At 44.3% G+C, this 23,718-nt stretch overlaps 1 protein-coding gene across 5 annotated transcripts in view; it reads right to left on the bottom strand.

Annotated features, from left to right (window-relative positions):
* HBP1 (HMG-box transcription factor 1) overlaps positions 1–23,718 on the bottom strand; it is a 52,057-nt gene that overhangs the window by 17,546 nt on the left and 10,793 nt on the right. For all 5 annotated transcript variants that reach the window (XM_029615329.1, XM_029615332.1, XM_029615331.1 and 2 more), the window contains exons 3-7: positions 17,705–17,936; positions 17,178–17,319; positions 1,955–2,066; positions 1,762–1,871; positions 1,287–1,443 (exon numbers count right to left, since the gene is read on the bottom strand). In XM_029615329.1, the coding sequence (XP_029471189.1) occupies positions 1,287–1,443; positions 1,762–1,871; positions 1,955–2,066; positions 17,178–17,319; positions 17,705–17,936 (753 nt within the window). The remainder of the gene's footprint in view (positions 1–1,286; positions 1,444–1,761; positions 1,872–1,954; positions 2,067–17,177; positions 17,320–17,704; positions 17,937–23,718) is intronic.

The raw sequence follows: 23,718 nt of genomic DNA, 5'->3' as shown, positions 1-23,718 counted from the left end.
TGGAGTAGAGCCACACAGCCAGCAATTACTAAAATTAATTCATATTTCTTCAGTGATGAAAGTACTATTTATTTAAAATCATTCAGAGGCCATACTTCCTCAGAATCAAGGCAGGTAACAAGGTACATTCATAACATCACATCCAGACATCACTAAATACAAAGTTAACTATCTGATGATAATTCCCAATGTATGCCCAAGTCTGCTAGCTGTCCTTACTAAACAGTATCCCATTATAACAGCAGAACAAAATGAGCTCCAAACCAAAAAAGGATGCCGGTCACAAAGCATTTCATTCAAATGCCATCTTAAATAGCAGAATTTTTAAGGCTCTCTTAAAAGTTAGTACAAGTTGTCATTCGCAATTGGTCTGGTAGAGTGTTCCAAAATAAAGAGCCAGCAGCAGAGTTTTTCTGTCAGATGCAGCCAGCTGCAGAGGTGAAACTTCCAGAAGCTGGCATCCTGCTGAGTTCAATGCTTGTGACAGTTGATAGTTTTGTGGCACTGCGCAGACCCATGGGGAGGAGTTGCTGCTCAGGGGTGACCTTATGAATTAAGATCACAATCTTATACCTTATTCTCCACTGCTCAGGAAGCCAATGGAGTGCCTGTAGCATAGGGGTCACGTGATCACATACAGGTGCCGGACAATATCCGAGCAGCTGAGTTCTGAATCTGAAGTGCTGAAATTGCATTTGCTGGAAGCTCCCATAGTCTACGGGGCTGCGTCAATTACACCACAGCCTAAAGGCCTTACACCCATGCCAATCATCACACAGAGCTTGTAATAATGAACGAAAATCATAGTGGTCGTGATCAATGAAACATCCAGAATTTACAGAATGAGGCTCTTATCTCACTCTACACAAGTCATTAGAATCTGACCTGTTATGACATCTTTGCACAATTCTTGCTGCTCTAATAAAAGTATTAGGAGCTACAAAGAATCCTATTTCGTATAAAATTTGCCACGTCTATACTAAATCTGCTTGTAAGAAGCTAAAATTAAAGCACTTAATGTAGACATTTAGCATGAGATCACAGAACACACCCAACATCTAGGAGTTTTCAATAAAATCGGTATTCCTTTTGTTTATTCAAAACTTCAGATTGTTCTGTCCAATAATGATCTATAAGTTTCCAGTAATGTCATTAATAGTTATAAACGGCTGCTATACAATAGCTTCTACTTTTGGAACTAAAATTCAAAGTTACAATAAACATTAATATGAGTTGACAGTTTCTTTTCTGTCAAGTAATTAATCTGCATATACTATACTCCTTACCTTTATTTTTAACATAGAAAGGGTGATCTAATCGGCACTCTACTGTCAGCAAGCCATCATTCACCGTACCAGGATCAAAGGTCAGTTTCAACACAGACTCGCCAAACGAAACACTTTCTTCATGCGATATCAACTTTAGACCATCAGATCCATATCCCTGGGGAAGCAAGCATGCAAGAAGAGGCAGATTTAAACAAAAAGAAAATAGCAAAATGAACGAGAATCACAAGAATGGTAAACTTAAGGCACACATACCAATCTTACATGATTTCATGCTCTGCGTATGTTGCAATGCTACTTTAAAGTAACTGCAATAGACCTGGTATGTTTCCATGTCTAACTGTTTAGCTTTCTTTTATGAATCTTTTGTTATTCAGAGTCAGAAAATACTGAGCATGGACAACAAAAATTATGAGATGTACATAACTAAGAAGTTGTTCCCAGCATCACAGTTGGTCCAAGAGTTCATATTTACCCTGTAACTGTCCATGATGATATCCTCAGTTTCACAACCTTCTGGCCTGGCAAAGTCTTCAACGTTTTGCCATTCTTTCCTGCGTCCCTTATGAAAGCGCAAACGGGTGCCTGATATTTAGAAAGTATGCATGCATTAAAAGCAAAGAAGCGAGTCTAGCAGAGAATCCATCAGGTAGCACGTGTTCTCTTACCTTTTAAAAAGCAGTGCCAAAGAGTTGAAGGCCAAGAATGGCACCAGCCTAAATCATCATCATCTGACAAGGATGACATGCAGAAGATGCCAGACTCCGATTCACTACTCGCCTGTTAAAAAAAAAAAAGAAGGAACCTAAGCAGTCGGCCACAACTATTACTATTTAAATATTTTAGGAATCTAACGACAAGGTACTGATTTCAGTAACTTAGTAAAAGGTGCTCTTCCCTGAACTAATGTTGCACAGTATAATAAAATAAATGTTACCACATCAGTGGGATGTTCAACCTGATCCACAGATCATTCAGACCATCTCAGCTGAGTCTGAAGCCCCCCAATTTAACCAAAAATATATTTTACCGCTCTTTTGTTTGCTTGGGGAAAAAACTTCCAATCTTGTTATACTAGTCTGTCTCTAAAATATTTAAAGGAAGGTTATATGTACCCTCTTGACTGGATACTTTTTTGGGGAGGTTTTATTTTTATTTTTACAAAAAGGATAAGTCTGTTGAAGAACCAGCTTTAAACTGCTTGTCAGTTGCAGGCTACATCCATCTTACCCTACAGAAGATACAGTCTGAGGTCGGTTCACCTGCCATGCTGTATACATGAGCTGCTTGTCAGAAAATGGATATGCCCAGCAGCTGAGAAGAAGGATTTTAAAGAAAAATTGGTTCTTACCTGCTAATTTTCGTTCCTGTAATACCACAGATCAGTCCAGATAAGTGCGTTTTGCATCCCCACCTGCAGTCCCTCAGTATTGACCTGTACTCAAGCCAACAAGTAGATAGACCTTCCCCTTTCCCAAGGCAAAACAGAAACCCAGGGTTTGGGTCCCCCTGAACTGGAGACCAACATACCTCCAGCACCAAAATAGTCTGTCAACCGCTTAATTCAACACAAGTTTTCAAATACAGTGAAGAATCTCTGATATACAGAGTATAACTATACCAGGAAAATCAGTCTTTCGGCAACAACAATGGGTGGATCTCTGGACTGATTTGTAGGGATGTGCATTTGTTTCATTCGTTTAATATTACATGCTTGTATAGGAAACGAATGAAACGAATGCATATCCCTACTGATTTGTGAGATTACAGTAACAAGAAATGGCAGGTAAGAACCAATTTTCCTTTCCTGAACATATCCAGATCAGTCCAGAAAAGTGGGCTGTACCAAAGCACCCCTACACCGGGCAGGAACCCGAAAGACCCGTTCTCAACACACTTTCACTGAAAGTCACATCCTCCTGTGCCCGAATATCCATTCAGTAATGCTTGGTGAAAGTATGAAGCAAGGATCGCACCGCAGCCCTACAGATCTCTTGAGGAGACTCCAACTGACACTCCGCCCAAGAGGCTGCCTGCGCTCTAGTCACAAGCACCTTAAGACCCGTCAGAATTGCCCGACCCTTACAAATATAGGCCAAACAAATGGCCTCTTTCAGCCAACATAGCTGTAGAAGCTCTCTCTCCTTTCTTTGCTCCAGTGAACATCACAAAGAGATGGTACGACTGCCAAAAATTATTAGTGATCTTCAAATAATGCAACAGAATGCGACGCACATCCAGAAGATGAAGATCTCTGTCCTGTGAAGAATCCCCAGACCACTCAGGAAAGCCTGGTAATTCAACTGTCTGATTCACATGGAAGGCAGAAGCAACTTTTGGCAAAAAAAGAAGGAACTGTATGCAAGGTCACCCTGTCATCAATAATATGCAAAAAGGGATCTCAACAAGACAAAGCTTGAAGCTCCAAAATCCTAGCAACCAGAAACACTGCCTTCAGTGAAAGGTCCTTCAAAGAAGCTTGCCTCAAAGGGTGCCCAACTGAGAACCCTCAAAACTAAGTTGAGGTTCCAATCCGGACACACCTTCCGAGCTGGAGGCTGCAAATGCTAAACCCCCTTCAGGAAACGAATGACATCGGGGTGAGAGGCCAAATACCTTCCCCACAATTTGCCCCTGAGACAACCCAAGGCTGAAACCTGGACACAGAGTGAACTATAGGCCAAACCCTTGGACAAGCCCTGTTGCAGAAAGGACAAAATGTGCGGTACTCCCTCTGACAGAGGATGCAGCTGCTGATGAAAACACCAGGACTCAAAAACCTTCTAAACTCTGACATATGCCATAGAAGTAGAAGGCCATCTAGCCTGAAGGAAGGTGGAAAGTGCTGGTTCCAAAAATCCTTTCATGCGCAACTGCTACCTCTCAAAAGCCATCTTCCCAATCCAAAAATATGGGACCTTGTCACAGCAATCCCGGCAGATGAGCCAATCGAAGAGTCTTGTCCATTGTCAGATACACCAGATCTGCGAACCATGGGTGTCGTGACCACTCCAGCCCCACCGGACCACTGTCCCTGGAAGCATCTCTGTGCGCCATAACAATCAAGGAGTGGCCAAGGAGGAAACACATACAGAAGAACCCCCATTGGCCATGGGCACTCCAGAGCATCCAGTCCTACTGAACTGGCCTCCCTTCAGCGACTGAAAAACCTTGTCTTGGCTTCAGCCCCCGTTGCCATGAGGTCCAACTGGTGAACGCCCTACCTGGCACAAATGCTATCCCAGGCTTCGGAACCAATTCCCACTCACCAGGATCTAGCTGTTGCCTACTGAGGAAATCTGCCTGCCCATTGTCCATGCCCGTGACATGCAATGCCACAATTCTCTCGAGATGGCACTCTGCCCACACAAACAGTTGCAAGACTCTTTGTTCCTCCTTGTCGATTGATGTATGCTACCGTTATTGCATTGTCCGAAAACACTCCAACCCTCGATCCAGGGCAGGAACACCTCCAGGGCCCTCATCTCCAGACGACTGATGGACCAGGGAGCCACTGTCACTGACCAAAGGCCCTGGGCATAACAACCCAAGTACACCCCCCCCCCCCCCCCATCCCTTGAGTCTGTCATCTGTAGTCACTACCACCCAGTCTGAGTCCTCCAGATTTACTCCCCTTTTCAGGCTGAGTCATGATAGCCACCATAAATGACTGGATCTGGATTCTCCCAGAAGAGGTAACGGCAGATGATACTCCTCCAACAACGTATTCCACCTAAACAAAAGTGCTCTTTACAAAGGCCCACGTCACCAAATCCAAGGTCGAGGGCTTGAAGCCCAGCAATTGCAAGTAATCCCAGACCCTTGGAAATGGCAGGCTCAGTCGCGTCACCTGCACCTGCAACTTCAATAACCTGTCTGCTGTCAGGAAAACCCTGCGCTACTGGGTATCTAAGCAGGCTCTCAAATACTCCAACGATTGAGATGGAACCAGGTAAGTCTTCGCTACATTGATCACCCAACCCAGAGAACTCAGGGTACCCTGCACTCGCTGTATGGACCGAAGGCACTCTTCCTCCGTCTTTGCCCAAATCAGCCAGTCATCCAGATAAGGGTGAACCAGAATCCCCTCATCTCAAGGCTGCTGCCACCACCACTATCACCTTTGTGAAGCTTCGGGGAGCCGAAGCCAACCCGAATGGGAGAGCCCAAAACTGGAAGTGCTGACCTATCACCTTGAAACGCAGAAACATATGATGATGGTCTTTGCGAATGGAAATACAGATGTAAGCTTCGGTCAGATCCAATGACACCAGGAACACTCCTATGCGAACTGCCACTATCACAGTACACAAAGTCTCCATCCAGAAATGCAGTACCCACAAGACTATGTTAAACTTTTGCAAATCCAAAATGGGACGGAAGGATCCCTCCTTTTTTTGGGAACCACAAAGTAAATGGAGTACCTCCCTCGACCTTGTTCATCCAGCGGAACCAGAACTATGGCTTCTAAGCTTAACAATCTTTGCAGAGTCCTTTCCACCGCATCCCATTTGCTTCGCGAGGCGCAGTGAGACTCCAGAAAAAGGTTTCGTGCCCAGTCAGGGAAACCTAACTTCCAGAACCCACCTGTCCAAGGTGATCTTGGCTGACTCTTCATAAAAGCGGGACAACCTGCCCCCTACTGCTTCCACTGAGGAATGGGCGATCCAGGCTTCATTGTGAGACCTTACTCTCTCCGGTCCCCTGACCGTAAACGTTTCTGGAGGATCTGCGGGACCCCTGAAAGGACTGCTACCATCCTGACGACTGTTTCAAACCTGAGGCCAAGGCCCCTTTGCCAGACCGAAACCTCCTTGAGTCCCAAAAATGGGATCGAAGAAAAAAGACCTTCTTATTGTTCTTCTTATCCTCCGGCAGTCTGTTCCCCTTGGATTCCCCTAGGGACTTCATCATCTGATCCAGATCCTCCCCAAACAAAAGCTTCTCTTTAAATGGAAGATTGCACAGCTGGGCCTTGGACTACATGCCTGCCACACACCACAGAAGCCTGCACATAGCCACTGCCGAGACCATACTCCTGGCGGATGAGTGCACCAAATCATATAACGTATCTGCCACATGGGCACTCTGGCCTTCAGACATGCCGCCTAAAGGCTGAGCGTACGTTGGACGCCTGCTCTTGTAGCTTCTGAATCCAGCACAAACAGGCCTTCTGCGGCTCAAAGACTCAAGGCCGACACCTCAAACATAAGCTTCAATTGAATCTCTAATTTGCGATCCTGTACATCCTTCAGCGTGATGAAGCCCACCACTGAGATTGTGGTCTTCTTAATCACCGTAGAAACTGTCGCATCCCCCTTAGGAGTCTTCAGGCGATCCAAATGCTCCTCTGTCAAGGGATAAAACTTCACCATCGCCCAGTAGCGGCCCCTCCTCCTTTCTGCAGTGGTAGAATGGCCTTCACAGGATGATGCAAATGGATAAGTTGGTTTCCAGGATTTCTCCCCAGTTACGACGGAAATTCTTATCAACATGGAACAGTTACATACAAACTTTGTCTCTGCGAGCTGCGAGTTTTGTCCTGAATGACTGAATGCATCACTGCCGGCACCACTCACAGCACACAGACTGAGATCCACGAGTTGTAGTTTCAAGGGGGGTGGGAGTTGATCTCTTTGTTACTGTATTTATCGTCAATGTAAACAAAAAATTATCTCTGTGTCGATGTACCCCATGTTGGACTAAGATTCCAAGTCCTTCGGGATAATATTGTTAATTTTGCTAATAAAAATTGTTGAACCTAAACTTCACCATCGCCCTACCAGCCTTCAAGCCCACTTCCGTGAAATCCCACTCCCGGCTGATCCGCTTTTGAATCTTCTTAGGCAACAGTAGCAGGACCCTCCCTCTGGAATTCTTTACCTAATCCTCTTCGCTTAATATCAAATCCTCTTCACTTCAAAAAAATCTCTAAAAACATCTCTTTCAACTTGCATTTAATATTTCATCAAATCATTCTACCTCAACTATTCAATCCTCCACCACCCCGCCCCCCACCTTTATGAAACTTCTTTCAGAAGATCCATTATCATATAAACAGATTTCACTCCCCCCCCTTCTCTCCCCCCCCCCCTTACTAGAGAATTCTTCCTACACCCTACCTTGTTTTTCTCCCCCCTTCTTGCTCTTCCCCTTCCCCTCTGTTTATTTTCTTAAACAGACCTAGGGCACAGCATCTTTCTTTTAATAAGATTTTTGTTTAAGGCTAGTAATCTATCCAGCTATATATCAATTTTACGTATTTTTAAATCTAATTTTAATTTGTTTGTTTTTTATACTTTGTAAACTGTTTTGACAAAATCTATTTTTAAAAGCGGTATATAAATACTTTTAAATGAATGAAATGAAATGAACAGAAAAGGCACTAGGCAGACCACGCAGCCCATCCAGGACCGGATTCATGCCTTCATTGTCCGACTCTTCCTGAGTCAACTTAATCCCCAATTCTTCCAATACCTGAGGAACGAGGGGGGTCAGAGCACCTCCTTCTTAAACAGGCGACCACTCAAGGGTCTTCCCCCTCAGTCACGGACCCCTCATCAAGCTCAGAATCATCCTTGTTTAAATCAGGATCAGGGACCTGACCCCTATCCTGACCTATGTCCGGGTCCACCCCCTGCATCTCATCCGAGTCGACCATACCCTCCGCACAAGCGCCTCGCAACCCCAGACTCTTAAGCAAGTCCCCAGAACCACCTGCCGATGCCATGCTTGGTCTTGTGGGCAGAACTGATCTTCTCTCCCTGGATCTCCTCTCTCCTGCACCCTTCCTAGCCAGGAAGACTTTGTGCAAAAGCAGGACAAAATTAGGGGGCAAGACCTCACGATCTTCAACTCCTGTTCAATGAGACTCTCCTCTGATTCCCTCCTGACCTTCCTCAGGACCCTGCACTGTAGGAGAGAGTGGAGGAGGGGAGTCACCAGCTTCCTGATAAAACGGAGTCTCCTGGCAGCAATCCCCGTGGGTGCAGCTGCAACAGAGACACCCCCCCTTGGCCATCGCTGCTGCCCCCATGGATTGGGAGGTCCTACTAGCCTTTGGACCCCCTCGTAGAGGATCCCTCCTCCCCTGAAACACAGCCTGTGCACGGGCATTAAGCTGGGCCGACCAAAGCCCACAGGCCCTTTAAGTCTCTGTGTGCGGTTTGGCTGCCATGAAGCACACGGTCGCAACGCGGTCAGAGCGCACCGCTCCAAAGAAGGCAGTACCACGTGACTGCCCTGCTGAACTGCACTGACACCCACGGCACATGGGAAACGGTGGCCCGAGCACCACGCAACAAGTTTGCCGCACATAAAGAATTCCCCGGCGGGGAAAAATAAACAGAACATGGCATTCCTCTCACTCACCCTCCTGCCAAACCTGGCAGGATCCACCGGTCGATTGCCTCGGCACTGAGCCTCAGGCAGATTCTCCTATCTCTCTCCTCTGCTCAACCTTTCAGCTCCTTTTCTTTCTTTTTTTTTTTTTTGAAACTAAAACAATGCAAAGGAACACATTAGGGATACTTCCCTGAATAGAGACAGTGGCTGGCAGGAGGGGACTTCGGAAACCCAGAGTGAACCAGTCCCCTGGCTATCAAGGTCTCTGGAGGCAGGGGCCACAGCAGTCAGGGATATCCTACCTCCCCTGGTCGTCCGGCTCAACCCGAGGGACGGTCCACAAAGGAACCTAGCACCTCGGGGAGCTGATCCAAGATTTCACCTAATCTCAGCTTTCAGTCAGAACTGCAGGTTTGCATTTCTACCATCTGCTGGAGACTGAGAAATACTGAGGGACTGCAGGTGGCACTCTTGGTTATTAGCAGTGCCTCAAAGCTTTTGTTCTCTGCCTCCATTTGCTGGTAGGGATGCAAAACCCACTTGTCTGGACTGATCTGGGTATGTTCAGGAAAGCCGAAAACAAAACTATGTGTCCATGCAGGAAGGATTGAAACTTAGCTGGATGCTAAGGCTGTCGTCCTGTGAAATATGAAAGTTGTCCCTTAACTTGAAAACACTTAGGCAATTAAATATCCAGTTTATGAGCAGATCCTGGAATAAACACCAAGGCTTCCAATTCAACAAACTCCCCCCCCCCTTTCCCACAAGACACAATAAATCAGGCCACAAGTCTTTTGACTAGAATGTAACAGAATTCTTGTTGTCAGCTTTAACTAGTTTCCCAAAGCTCTTTAAAATCAGTTTCCTTGTCTTTCTACTACATCAGTTCAGAACAACTGGGTTTGTCCCCACTTCCAGCTGATGGAGGCAGGTTTTTTTTTTATAATATGACATCATCTCTACTATTTATTCTATGAAGTCCGTATTCTCTGCCTCCAGCCGACGTAAAAACCTTTTCATACTGTAGCAGAATTTCTTTAGAAGAAGGATATGTTTTAAGAATGATCTGAATTTCAAAAGAAAATAGATAGGAACATGGCCCAAATGCCTCTGCCTCTTATCTGTGGATCAGTGTAGCAAGCCCTTATCATAGCAGGTTTCAGTTCAACCTGTTGAGATATGAATTCTAATCTAACAGAAGTACCTCTGAGAGCTTTCCTTCAATGCACCGAGCCTTTATCGGGCAAAGTTCCCTTTCTCATAACAGATGTTTCGGTTAAGGCTGTTGAGATTTAATTTCTAGTCAAACAAGGTGAAGTTCCTCTTAGAACTTACCTTGAAGACTACTTCATCCAAATTGTAGAAAGTTATGTTTTATACAAAATACCAGCCCAATTTTAAAAGGGCCAAGCACATAAAAACCGGGGTTACACCGCACGCATTTTACAATGGGCCCGTTACGCGCAGAAGTACCAGGTCCTGTTAAAGGGGAAGCACGCACTGGCAGCTAGCCGGTACGCGGAAATTACTTCTGCTCCGAAGGAGCAATAAGTAGGAAAATAAAAAAATTGGGGGATAGTAAGGGTAGGTTTAGGGGGCAGGAAGGAGAGGGGATGAGGGAGGAAGGATAGAGTTAGGGGTAGGAAAGTTCCCTCCCAGTCTGCTCCTTAACTGCAGCGGACTGGGAGGGAACTGGGGGAGATCCGATTGCATCACCACACATTTTGCTAAAATTCCCCCTGCCCTGCACACATGCGCATGGCAGGGGGAATCCTTCCCTGCACACATGCGCAGAACCGATATTTTATAACATGCGTGCGCCGACATGTGCATGTTCTAAAATCAGCACGTCCATGTTCGCGCGCCAGTAACTGTACGCACATGGATGCGCTCGCGCGGGTCTTAAAGTCGACCCCTTAGGGATGAGTTCTTTTCTCATGGGCCAAAATCAATTTGCTTCGAATTTCTGTATTTATTATTGCAAGCCACTACCAGATTAAGCAGGAATACACCAATACATTTAAAGGACTCTAATTTACACATTCCCACTCTCTTAGCAACCTAAACATAATTAAGAACTCAACAAAATTAAGATGAAGGCAGCAGTCCAGCAGCAGGGGGGGGGCTTACTATCTTTTTGCATAAAGTGCCACATGTATAATTTTTTACCCATTGGTAAGAAGTTGTATGTGTACATCCAATGCAAAGAGCTCATGGCTCTCAGAGAACAAGTCCAATCTCTGGAGGTTAGAGTGACAGACCTGGAGGAGCTGAGGCAGACAGAAAGGTATATAGAGGAGACCTTCCGGGACATAGTAGCCAAGCCCCAACTCCAGTCTAGCAGTCCCGATGCTACCATACAGGAAGGTCTCCTGGTCGGACAGCATCACCCTGGCATAGCCAGAAGTGATCCTGTAGTAAAGACCTGCTCTCCAGGTGATACACTGTCTTCTCACACATAGGACAAGTCTCCCAGGGCTACTGCCCAGGAGGGAAGGGTCAGGTTGACCAACAAAATTGGTGATTCGATTATTAGGAATATAGATAGCTGGGTGGCTGGTGGAAGTGAGAACTGCCTGGTAACTTGCCTGCCTGGTACAAAGGTGGCGGACCTCACACGTTACATAGATAGGGGGAGAAGCAGGCTGTCGTGATACACATGGACATGAACTACATAGGAAGGTGTGGGAGGGAGGTTCTGAAAGCCAAAATTTGGAATTTAGGTAGAAAGCTGAAATCCAGAGACTCCAGGGTAGCATTCTCTGAAATGCTCCCTGTTCCATATACAGGTCCCCATAGAGAGGCAGAGCTCCCGAGTCTCAATGCATGGCTGAGATGTTGGTGCAAGGAAGAGGCATTCAGTTTTGTAAACAACTGGGAAATGGGGAGTCTTTTCTGAAGAGATTTATTTTATTTAATTTATTTAAAGAGTCTTTTATACCGATGTTAGTCGAAACATCACCTCGGTTTACATGGAACAAAAGCAACGGAAATTACAAGTAACGGGAAGGGTAGGGGGTACAAAAAACCAATAGGAGAGCAGAGAAGCATAGGAACAATTAACAAGTGAACTATAATGTCATAAGAACAAGTTCATAGTCAAATTCAGGTCATGATCCATCACAATTTAATATTCATCAAGGGTGTTGGGGAAAGGCTTGTTTGAATAGCCAGGTTTTGAGCTGGGCTCTGAATTTGGTGATGCAAGGTTCGAGTCTGAGGTGGGTTGGGAGTGAGTTCCAGTGCATAGGTCCAGCAATGGAGAGCACCCGATCCCTTGTAGCTGTGAGGTGTGCTTTCTTTACGGATGGCACATGGAGGGACCCTTTGTTAGTGGTCCTTGTCGGTCGATTCGAGCAGGCAAATTGGAGGGGATCTACCAGCCAGTTGGAGTGATGGGAATATAAGGCTTTATGGATAATGGTCAGGGATTTAAAGAGGATGCGGGAGGGAATAGGGAGCCAGTGTAGGTCCTTCAGTATAGGGGAAATATGGTCGTATTTATGAGTGTTGGAGAGGGTTCTGGCTACAGTGTTCTGTAGCATTTGGAGGGGCTTTAAGGAGGAGTAGGGTAATCCATCTTGAATGCCAGTGTAGCCTGGATGACAGTGCGGAAGTCACTAGCGTGAAGGAGAGTTTTCAGGTTTTTTAAGACTTTAAGTTTAAAGAAACCCTCTTTGAGTATGGCACTGATATGTTTTTTGAAGTTCAGTTGTTGGTCGATTAGGACCCCCAGGTTCCTTGCGCAGGGCTGTGCATGAGGAATCTTGATAGCAGAGTCAATTGTGAGTGCAGGATTGGTAGGGGGGTGATGGGATATGAGGAGGAGTTCAGTTTTGGCAATGTTTACAGCAAGGTGGAGGTTGGTAAGTAAGGAGTTGATGGCAGCGAGATGGTTTCCCCAGGTTTCAAGGGTGTCAGAGAGGGAGCCTTGAATGGGTATGATGATTTGCACATCATCAGCGTAGAGAAAAAATTTGAGGCCAAGTTCTGATAAGAGTTTGCACAAGGGGGTGAGATAAATGTTAAAGAGGGTAGAAGAGAGGGAGGACTCAGCATTGCCTGTTTTCACGGTGAATTTCCTATTGTCGAGGTAGGATGAGAACCACTTAAGGGCTGTGCCGGAAAGGCCAATGTCGGTTAGGCGGGCAAGGAGGTGGGTGTGATTTATGGTGTCAAAAGCTGCTGAAATGTCCAGTAGAGCAAGAAAGTAGCTGTGACCTTGATCCATTCCCCTGAGTAAGTAGTCTGTCAAGGAAAGTAAGAGGGTCTCAGTGTTGAGGTGTTTACGAAAGCCAAATTGAGAAGGGTGGAGAAGGTTGTGAGTTTCAAGGAATTCTGTAAGTTGCGAGTTGACGACCTTCTCCATGATTTTTGAGATGAAAGGGAGATTGGAGATAGGGCGAAAGTTGGCAGGGTCCTTGGGGTCAAGTGCGGGTTTTTTGAGCAGAGGTTTGACCACAGCATGCTTGAGTGGGTCAGGGACAATGCCTGAAGAGAGGGAGCAATTGATAACATCTGCAATGGGTTTGGAAATGATGTCAGGTATGGTGAGGAGGGCTTTGGTGGGGATAGTGTCTGATGGATGAGTCGCAGGTTTCATCTTTTTGAGGATAGATGTGATTTCAGTGGATGAAACGAGTTCAAGGTCGTTAAAGGAGGACAAGGGTGGGACAGTGCCTGTGTCAGCTGGAAGCGAGGAGGGAGTAGAGGGAAATCGGAGGATGGTTGCGATTTTGTCATGAAAGTAGCGTCCCAGTTCTTCACATTTGCTGCTAGCTTCGCTGTCAGGAATGGGGGGGGGATGTGTGTTTGGTAAGGGAAGAAAAATAGGTGAAGAGGGCTTTGGGGTTATATTTGTAATCGTGGATTCTTAGGGCGTAGTAGTCTCGTTTGGCTTTAAGGGTGGCTAGCCTGTAGAGATGTAGTGAGGATTTGAATATGGATGCTTTTTGCGGGGATGGGTCTTTACGCTCCACCTTAACCAGGTGGAGCGTAAAGACCCATGGAACCAGGGTGGAACCTGGTTCCACCCTGGTTCAGGTGGTTCCATTTCCACCTTAACCAGGGTGGAACGAGGCTGCTGGTGCTAACATTTAAAAAGGAGATAGAGCAGCTTTTAAACTAGAACAAAGGAGAAAGCCGACAGTTGCTCAGTAAGCACATAGTTCAGAGGGAGGTTATCTTCGAAGGCTACTAATGAAACAGCAGAGTTAGTGCACCCCAATAAAAGCAAAAATAGTCCATGTACCTATAAGTAAAGAACTATCCGAGTTAAAATATTCCAAAGTATCCCTGTTAACTGATAAGTAAGATGTTAATACCAACAAAAAAATATACTTTGAAATGTCTGTATGTCAATGCCAGAAATCTAAGAAGTAAGATGGAAGAGTTAAGAGTGTATAGCACTGAATGAAGAGGTAGACATAACTGGCATCTCAGAGACCTGGTGGAAAAAGGATAACCAATGGGACAATGCTAAACCAGGGTACAAATTATACTGCTTGTGGGCAGGGTGATGCTTTATGTTGGTGATGGCATAGAGTCCAACAAAATAAAGATACTGCAAGAGACAGCCACATTTTCAAAGGTCCACGCATGAAAAAACCAGGGTTTACACGCGTGGCCAGGCCTTGCGTGCGCTGCACACATTTTCAAATGGGCCCAGCCACGCAAGTAAACCCCGGTATGTGCACAAGTGCCGGGCCAAGTGCCATTGTACGCTGTCCCTAGGAAGCCCACACCGGCAGCCAGCCGGCGTGCATAACTTGCTTCTGCTCCTGAGGAGAAGTAAAAAAAAAAATTTTTTAATTCGGGGTAGCTAGGTAGGGGGTAGGGAACTGGGGGAGGCCTGATTGCGTCGCCATGCTTATTCGTACAAAATTCAGCCCGCCCAGCACATACATGTGTGGATTTTAAAATCTGCATGTGGCCAAATTATATAACATGCCGGCGCACGCATGTTATAAAATTGCCGCATGCATGTGCACGCATCAGGAACCGCGTACATAGACAGCCAGGCACTGTTTTGAAAATCTACCCCTTAATGCACAATATTTATGAGTAGAAATCCCATGTCTGTTGGGGGAACAGTATAGTGCTATGAGTATACTACCATCCACCTGGCCAAAATAAGACAGACGATAAAATGCTAAGAGAAAGAAGATTAGCAATGCAGTAATAATGGGAGATTTCAATTATTCAGCTTGGATATAAGGAGTCAGTAGTTATCCACAGCAAACCAATCCAAAACAACAAAATATGGAACACAAATGTCACTTATAGATTTAGCCTATGAAGGTGTCAGCAAGCCTAACGTTGTGTGACTTTAAAAATGACACCAACCCGTCTTCTACTCATTCACCATTATTTTATTGATAATTTCCAAAAATATTTTTTCATTTTTTCAATTTTTATATAAAATGTATGTCCTCCAACCACGAGGGGTATCCAAAAAGGCAGACTCTTAAATGTAAAACAAAATATAACCCAACACAGCCAGTGTTTCGCTATTGCAGCTTCCTCAGGGGCATATGAAAATTAGTCACAAATAAGAGTCCTTTAACCTAAAAATGACAATATAGGTATTAAAATCAATTTGCTCAGAAAGAAGATGAAGCAATACTTATCTTAAAGTTGTAGTGGCTACCATTTGAAAAATGGACACTGAATCTCGATTTACATGTTTTTCTGGGATAACTAATCACCTATGTTTTTGAACTGTTTAGGATCATTCAAAAAATAAGACGCATTATTGGTTGCTTGTGTTCATAGTGACGTCATGCGTGAGGAGAAGATTTAAAGAGACGCCAGCCTCGGCTTCAGTTCCTCCTCCATTGTTCATGATGACATGATCGAGACTCAGTGTCCATTTTCTTGCTGAAAGGAAAGTCGATTCAGTCATACTCTATAACAGCACAACTGAGTGGTATATATCCTGCAGAAAGTTAAACAGCAGTTTCTTAATAGTCATCGCACACGTTCATTAAATACTATAAGCTGAGTATATCTGCCAAAGAAGCATTTAGACTATGGAGCAAATGCCTCAACTGTGGGTCTATCAACCACCCACCCAGTATAGTTGGACTTTGGTACCTCCCAATCATTCTGGACTGGTGTAGCAGAAAGACAAGGAAGAAAAAAATTTAACTTATCTAATACATTTTCTTTCCTTTATTTCTGTTACACCAGACCAGAAACCCACCCAAATAAAAAAAAAAAAGGGGGTTCAAGAGAGGGCTTCTTCTTAATCAATTAAAATTATCACATTTGTTAGATTCTGAATAGATTGCACAAAGGATTTTATTAGCTTTGTCAGAAGAATACTGGCTTTTCAGGTACCATTCACAGAATAAGTAATAGAGGTGATATATTATTTAAAAAAAGCCTCTGCCTCCATCAGCTGGAAGTGGAGAGAAACCCAATCATTCTGGGACTAGTGTAGTACAAATAAAGGAAAGAAAATTATCAGGTAATAGGGATGTGCAGAGGGACGCCATACATTGCATTCGGAATTCAGATTCGTCGGGGGGGCGGATACGTTGCATTCGGCCGTATGGCACCCCGATGCGTTAATACGTCGCTTTCTATTAGTTTCCCCGCTAAAATTAAATTAACTACAACCCCCCCCACCCTCCTGACCCCCCCAAGACTTACCAAAACCATCCCCTGCACTCACACCCTCGATGCCGGTTCCAAAATGGCGCCGATAGCCCCGCTGGACTTTTGGCAAGTCTTGTGGGGGTCAGGAGGGTCCCCCAAGACTTGCCAAAAGTCCCTGGTGGTCCAGCGGGGGTCTGGGAGCGACCTCCTGCACCCGGACAATCGGCTGCCAGTAACCAAAATGGCGCCGATAGCCTTTGCCCATACTATGTCACAGGGGCTACCGGTGCCATTGGTCAGCCCCTGTCACATGGTAGGAGCACAAGATGGCGCCGATGGCCATGTGACAGGGGCTGACCAATGGCACCGGTAGCCCCTGTGACATAGTAGGTCAAAGGCTATCGGCGCCATTTTGAAACCGGCATCGAGGGTGTGAGTGCAAGGGATGGCTCCCAGACCCCCCCACTGGACCACCAGGGAGTTTTGGTAAGTCTTGGGGGGGGGGGTCAGGAGGGTGGGGGGTTTGTTTAAACTGGTTTCTTTAGGCGGCTGAATAATTCAGCGAAGATTCGTGTATTCGTGGGGAATCACGATAAGTTTTGCTTCCCCACAAATACAACGAATATGGTCACATCCATTGCGGATTGACAATACGTAGGGACCGAATGCACACCCCTATCAGGTAAGTTTCATTTTACTATTATATTACACCATGCCATGCTTGGTTGCTTTATTTGCTTTTCTTTGGTGTTTTTAGCAAATTCTGGTGTATTACAAATGTTTTTTTTACCAAACAGTTTTGACTTGTACCATCATAAAAAATATGGTCTACATCATTTTGATTCTTGGGTCATGACCTTGAACTCTGACACTGCTCTTATCTCATCATTTCCCTATGCCTCCTATCGTGTACTGCCTAGAGCGAACTTTTCAATAAAGACGTACCCGCTCGTGCCTGACTGATGTCGCCTCCTTCCAGTGATGCTTGGAGAAGACAGGCTCACTTGCACTCCTTGAGGACACTGGTGGAGGTCGGGCATAGGAATGTAAACTTTTACTGGTGGCTATTATGTGTACAGGAGATGATCTGAAATAACAAACATGTTTCAGCATGTTTCTACTTTAGAGAAGTAGAAAACTATTGCAAGAAATCTACACATATTCCTCGTAGCCCTATTTTCTTTATATTTTATTTTAAAACCTCCCTTCTGTATTAAAAGTTGCAATCTCTTAGTCCTCTCTGCGAATATAAATGCACTTGTAGTGCTGAAGATGTCTCCCTGTGACCTTTCTGGATTTTAAAGGAGTTATAAAACAGGTTCTTTTATCATCTCTCTGAGTAACCATGGTTCTCTCTTTGCTTATATGGAACTTCCTGTTTTTGATATCTTGATATAATGAATGAAATATTTCCAGTAACAAATGTTGCCACATACGTTGGATATTATACATACAAAGAAATAGGGTACTACCTGTTATAAAATGAGCATTGCATAAGAGGACTCTGTGGGCTAGTGGCTATATTGGCCAGCTCAGTCAACCAGTTCACACTACTGTCACATGCATGGGCACTTTCAGACATATTTGAGGTATGCTGGCTCCATGAAGGCCTCATATATTCTTGGTGTGAAACATCTGTACTAAAGTGGAAGACTGCAGGCGGGGTGGAATCAGTCTGAACAGCTTGCAATTCAGGCAGGTCATCTAGAAAGACATAACATAGCAGCAAACATTAGGATTAGCTGTTACAGAACACTTCACATCTTTCATCACCAATCTGCTTGGTTAATTTGGCCTCTATGGCACATAAACGTTTCTCAAATTGGCCAAACATCCACATAAAAGCTGTGAATTGGATCCAAAGTAAATAGAAAATTATGCAACAAGAAAGATTTTGGTCCAAGTCATTTGTTTTATTTAACCAAGAAGCATGTCACTAATTACTGTCAAACCATGGGTGGGTTCTGAGGCTAAAACATGGTGTCATGCCTTCGAGCAACCACAAAAAAGCAATATTCTCAAAATACATGAGACTCTGGGGTACCCTATTACTTTCACTAATTCTGAAATATGATTTTTTTAAAATATTTTACACTTTTAAGTTTTTCCTATTGCAAGTTAAGCAGCTGAAGAGTCCTACTTGGAATACCTCTGTTCCACATACATTTCATAAAGCAGAAACAAGACGACTTGGGCCAATAGATATGTACAAATGGGAGGATAACGATGAGCTGTTATCCCACAACAAAACCACACAACAGGGAAGATCTGGGGAAGTAACTGCCAAGAACTGCGAGAGCTGCAGTGAGAGGGACCATAATAAGGGCATTAACGCTCCCAATCTCACGAGATAAAGAGGGAGTCAGGGCTGAGGGTTTATTGCAGAGTTCTGGATCAGATATTTCCCTTCCTACAAACTCCTTTCTGCTTGGCTGCTCTGAAACGAGATTAGTGCAACCTGCAGAAGCTTCCCCTGCTCTCTGCTTCAGAGGTTTTTCAGCCCTCTTCAGAGGCAGGCCAAGCTAGTCCTGGGATCTTCAAGAAAGCAACCTGAGGAGGAGATTATTCCTCTCTGTCTGGCAGTGATTCAGGGCCTTCTTAAAGATGGCGTGGATCTCGAGGCCCATTTCTCATCATTTGGAGGTGACTTACAAACAACTCAAGGTACCTTTCAGTCCCTTGTAGATTCTAATGCTAGTCTGACTCATAACATGGGAGAATTTGATGCCTTTCTGGCTGCAGTGACTTAGGACAATACAGAGTCTTCAGAATTTGGCCCGTCAAAGGAATGTAAGTATTGTCAATTTTCCATGTTTTTCTGACATATCTGGGCTAGAGTTTAAAAACTATTTAGCAGAATGTTTTAATTTGTCCTGAGACACATTACCATCTATTGTGAAGGCAATTTAAGTTTCAAAAATTACTACTTTACAGATACTATTACCATAAGAACATGCCATACTGGGTCAGACCAAGGATCCATCAAGCCCAGCATCCTGGTTCCAACAGTGGCCAATCCAGGCTACAAGTACCTAACAAGTACCCAAACACCAAGAAGATCCCATGCTACTGACGCCAGTAATAACAGTGGCTATTCCCTAAGTCAACTTGATTAATAGCAGGTAATGGACTTCTCCAAGAACTTATCCAAACCTTTTTTAAACCCAGCTACACTAACTGCACTAACCACATCCCCTGACAACAAATTCCAGAGCTTAATTGTGCGTTGAGTGAAAAAGAACTTTCTCCGATTAGTTTTAAATGTGCCACATGCTAACTTCATGGAGTGCCCCCTAGTCCTTCTATAATCCGAAAGAGTAAATAACCAATTCACATTTACCCGTTCTAGACCTCTCATGATTTTAAACACCTCTATCATATCCCCCCTCAGCCGTCTCTTCTCCAAGCTGAAAAGTCCTAACCTCTTTAGTCTTTCCTCATAGGGGAGCTGTTCCATTCCCCTTATCATTCTGGTCGTCCTTCTCTGTACCTTCTCCATTGCAACTACATCTTTTTTGAGATGCGGCGACCAGAACTGTACACAGTATTCATGGTGCGGTCTCACCATGGAGCGATACAGAGGCATTATGACATTTTCCGTTTTACTCACCATTCCCTTTCTAATAATTCCCAACATTCTGTTTGCTTATTTGACTGCTGAGGCACATCGAGCCAACAATTTCAATGTGTTATCCACTATGACGCCTAGATCTCTTTCTTGGGTGGTAGCTCCTAATATAGGAACCTAACATTATGTAACTATAGCATGGGTTATTTTTCCCTATATGCATCACCTTGCACTTATCCACATTAAATTTCATCTGCCATTTGGATGCCCAATTTTCCAGTCTCACAAGTTCTTCCTGCAATTTATCACAATCTGCTTGTGATTTAACTACTCTGAATAATTTTGTATCATCTGCAAATTTGATTACCTCACTCATCTTATTTCTTTCCATATCATTTATAAATATATTGAAAAGTAAGGGTCCCAATACAGATCCCTGAGGTACTCCACTGACCACTCCCTTCCACTGAGAAAATTGACCATTTAATCCTACTCCTGTCTTTAACCAGTTTGTAATCCACAAAAGGACATCGCCACCTATCCCATGACTTTTTACTTTTCCTAGAAGCCTTTCATGAGGAATAGTTAGAGTTACTCTTACTGCAGAGGCAAAAGGGCATCTTCTGGTATCTCTTGTCTTGGAGCCAGATAAAAGTATTATAATGCACCTTTTCTTTCAAGCTTTAGATTAAAATGTTATGAGCACCAGGATAAGAATTTCTCCAGATGTCTCTCAGACTACTCAAATTAAGCATAAAAACTTATGTCCATTGCAGAATGCAGTACAACAGAAAGGGGCTACTTTTGCCCTTAAATCACCAAAGTGTTGTATTTTCTATCCAAGGATTAAAAAAACAGTAGCCCCAAAAGATCCTCTAACAATGAATACAATAACATATAACAAACAATGAGGATCCTAAGTGCCTCGTTGGCTTAGGTTTGTTCGGTGGGAGTACACAGTGAGAGTAACTTTTATACCTACTCGCTGAGATATCTTCCCTCTGTTTTTATTCTTTAATCAGTGCTTTTTTTGCTTGTTTTTATTTTTTATTTCTTTTAATGGCTCATAATTCTTAAAAAAGAGTAGAGCGAACACAGTGCATATTACTTTCATCTGGTTTCTCCAGCACCCTGAAGAGGAGATTATGCCTCTCTGTCTGGCAGCGATTCAGGCCCTTCTTAAAGATGTTGTGGATCTCGAGGCCCGTTTCTCATCATTTTGAGGTGACTTACAAACAACTCAAGGTTCTCCAGCAAAAGCACTCGCGAGCCCCCATGGCAGGCGGCAGTGTCCACCGAAACGCCGTCAGTGTCGGGCATTAGAGGAGCGCGGAATGAAGCAGGGAGAGAAAACACGCTGTGATAGATTAAAGTAATATGCATTGCGTTCTCTCTACCAAAGCAAGGGTTACAATACAGGAGAGGTTAAACTGTTTTTAAGAACTATGAGCCATTAAAAGAAATAAAAACAAAAAGCACTGATTAAAGAATAAAAACGGAGGGAAGACATCTCAGCGAGTAGGTATAAAAGTTACTCTCGCCGTGTACTCCCACCAAACAAACCTAAGCCAACGAGGCATTAGGAACCCCAGTTTGTTATATGTTATTGTATACAATATATATTTCAGATCCTGAACAGTTGTTTCATTTCCTAGCTAAGCTTGAAGATTCTCCAGCTGCGTCCTCTGTGCCTCCAGAATGTAGTTCTGTAGCAGCAGGAGAAAATGTCCATTTTCCCCAAGGGCTGTTTTTTGGTTTTTTTTGCTTGAGTAACAGCTTGGGGCCTGTTGTACGGGGATGCCTGATCATTTGCTGTTTCTAGAGCTTATTTTCTTATGTAACCTTCTGCTTTTGTTAAAGTCCGCATTTCTTTTCTTTTTTACACCTCTTGGAATATGTTTGTGTGAAATTACATATTATAAACTAATAAAGAGAAAATTAAGAAACACACACACACACCCATATGTCCTATTAATATAAAAAGGATTACACTAGCCATGAAAGCATTCATCTGAGAGAAAAGTCTTCAAACTATTCATTTAAATCATTGCAAGTCTAGTGTTGCTACATTAAGGGATACTGCAAAATTTAAGGGAGAAAATCTTAGAATGATAATTGAAAAGAAACCTAATCTGATACACAAGATTGACAGAAACCTGCTAGGGAGCAGCAGGTGTGAGAAATGGCAACTAACTCCAACCGGCCCATCCTCATCCTCCTGCTCCACCAGTCCAGGCCCTGGGTTTTCTCTCCTTACTAGCAGATCGTCCCTGGTAGTTACCATGCTGCAGCTCCAGCAGTATTCTGCGTCTCTGGCAGATGGCAGGATATACTGGTCGGATGCAGCAGGAGCTCGACTCCCAGGCACTGCCTCCTTAACATGCACATTTTTCTCTCATGCATATTCTTTGTGGATATCCTGAAAACCCGATTGGCTGGGGGGGTCCCCAGGGCAGGGTAGGGAACCACTGGCTTAGAGAGTGTGAACTTGTTTTTTGGCCCAGGAGGAGCTTCTGGTTGAAGTTGTCTTCCTCTTTCCGCTTCTTCAGCAGAAGCAAGCAACTGGAAGGAGAGGTAAGTCTCCGGTGTAGTTTGAGGCAGTTTAGGAGCACAGCCCGCCAGGCCAGCAGCCTCCTCCTTGTCTTTGGGCTTGCAGCTTCTGACCACATTGTAATGGAGTCACTCAGGGTAGGAGTTTGGGTGGGCCAGAACTTCTGCTATGGTGCCAGTTCCTACTGTCCTTTTTTGCATCAGCAGCAGTGATTGTAATTTTTTTTTTTGGAGAAGCCTGCGAAAGTCTTGAGACCAGCAGCGTAAGTTCAACAGAGTTTGTGGTCAGGCCCTTGGATCCAGGAGCAGCAGCTTAGTCCAGCACTAGAGTCCATTTTTATTCTCAGGTTGACATTTTAGTGAAGACTACCATTTTACATGTATCCTGCGAGTCATTCCCACCCATGTCTCTTCCCGAGCTAAGGCCTTGAGTCCTCAGGGGAAGGGTCTTGTGGTGTTCTCCCATGTGGGGGAAATCCGTGCAGAAGCTATGCCAGGCGCCGGTCCTCTCTCTTTAGGGGATTTCTCCCCAGAATTTGGGTTTTCATTGGCATTTTACAAGTGATAATTTTGTTTTTTGTTCTGTGATGATTTTATGTGGATGTTTTTATTTTGGATTTTATGTAATAAGTTTATAATATGTTATTGTATTGTGTGCTAATGTTTGTACAGCGCTCAGAGCAATTTTTAAATCTGGAAAGGGCGATTCAGAAGTATTCTTAAATAAACAGAGCTTCTGAGTTTTCAGAGACCTGATGAAGAGAGGGGCCCAGCAACCACCATGGGTCGGGGCTCTGACCTGGTCATTTCAACCGCTGGATGGAGGGTGACTAATTATCCAACATGGTGTTCGGAGCAGGGGACTTTGTGGGTTTTTCTGTCCTGAAGGAAAATGTGGATGAAGACAGTTGTCAGTCCTCAGAGGAAGAACAGCTGGCATCAGAGGGTAAGAATGACACTGTCTTCTGCCCATTTGTTTAAAAAAAAAAAAATTCTCCTATCTCATGTGGTCATGCAGTTTTTCCCATAGAGAACCCAATTCTGCAAGGAATCTGTAGGTCATTAAGCGCCTTCCCTCTTCATTCAGAAGTGGAGCGTATGTTCCTATGGTGTGGGAATCCTCTGAGAAAGTTCAAAGGTGTCAAGGTTTCACCACGCTGTACTCTTTGCCATTGGAGTCCACACAATGCATTTTTTTCAGATGCTATGGGAGGATGCCCTGGTTTTGACAGGTGCTGCAAACCTATTCTGGTAACAGATCACCAGGATATTAAGATTTAGATTCTTCTGAAACACGTCTTTTCATCTACATTGTTACTGGTGCAAATCATTATCTGTGATATTGACGTAGCTTGGGTGCTTGTGCTG

Source organism: Rhinatrema bivittatum, chromosome 9, assembly GCF_901001135.1.
Source record: "Rhinatrema bivittatum chromosome 9, aRhiBiv1.1, whole genome shotgun sequence".
Lineage (NCBI taxonomy): Eukaryota > Metazoa > Chordata > Amphibia > Gymnophiona > Rhinatrematidae > Rhinatrema > Rhinatrema bivittatum.
This window is presented reverse-complemented; position numbering and strand designations above follow the sequence as displayed.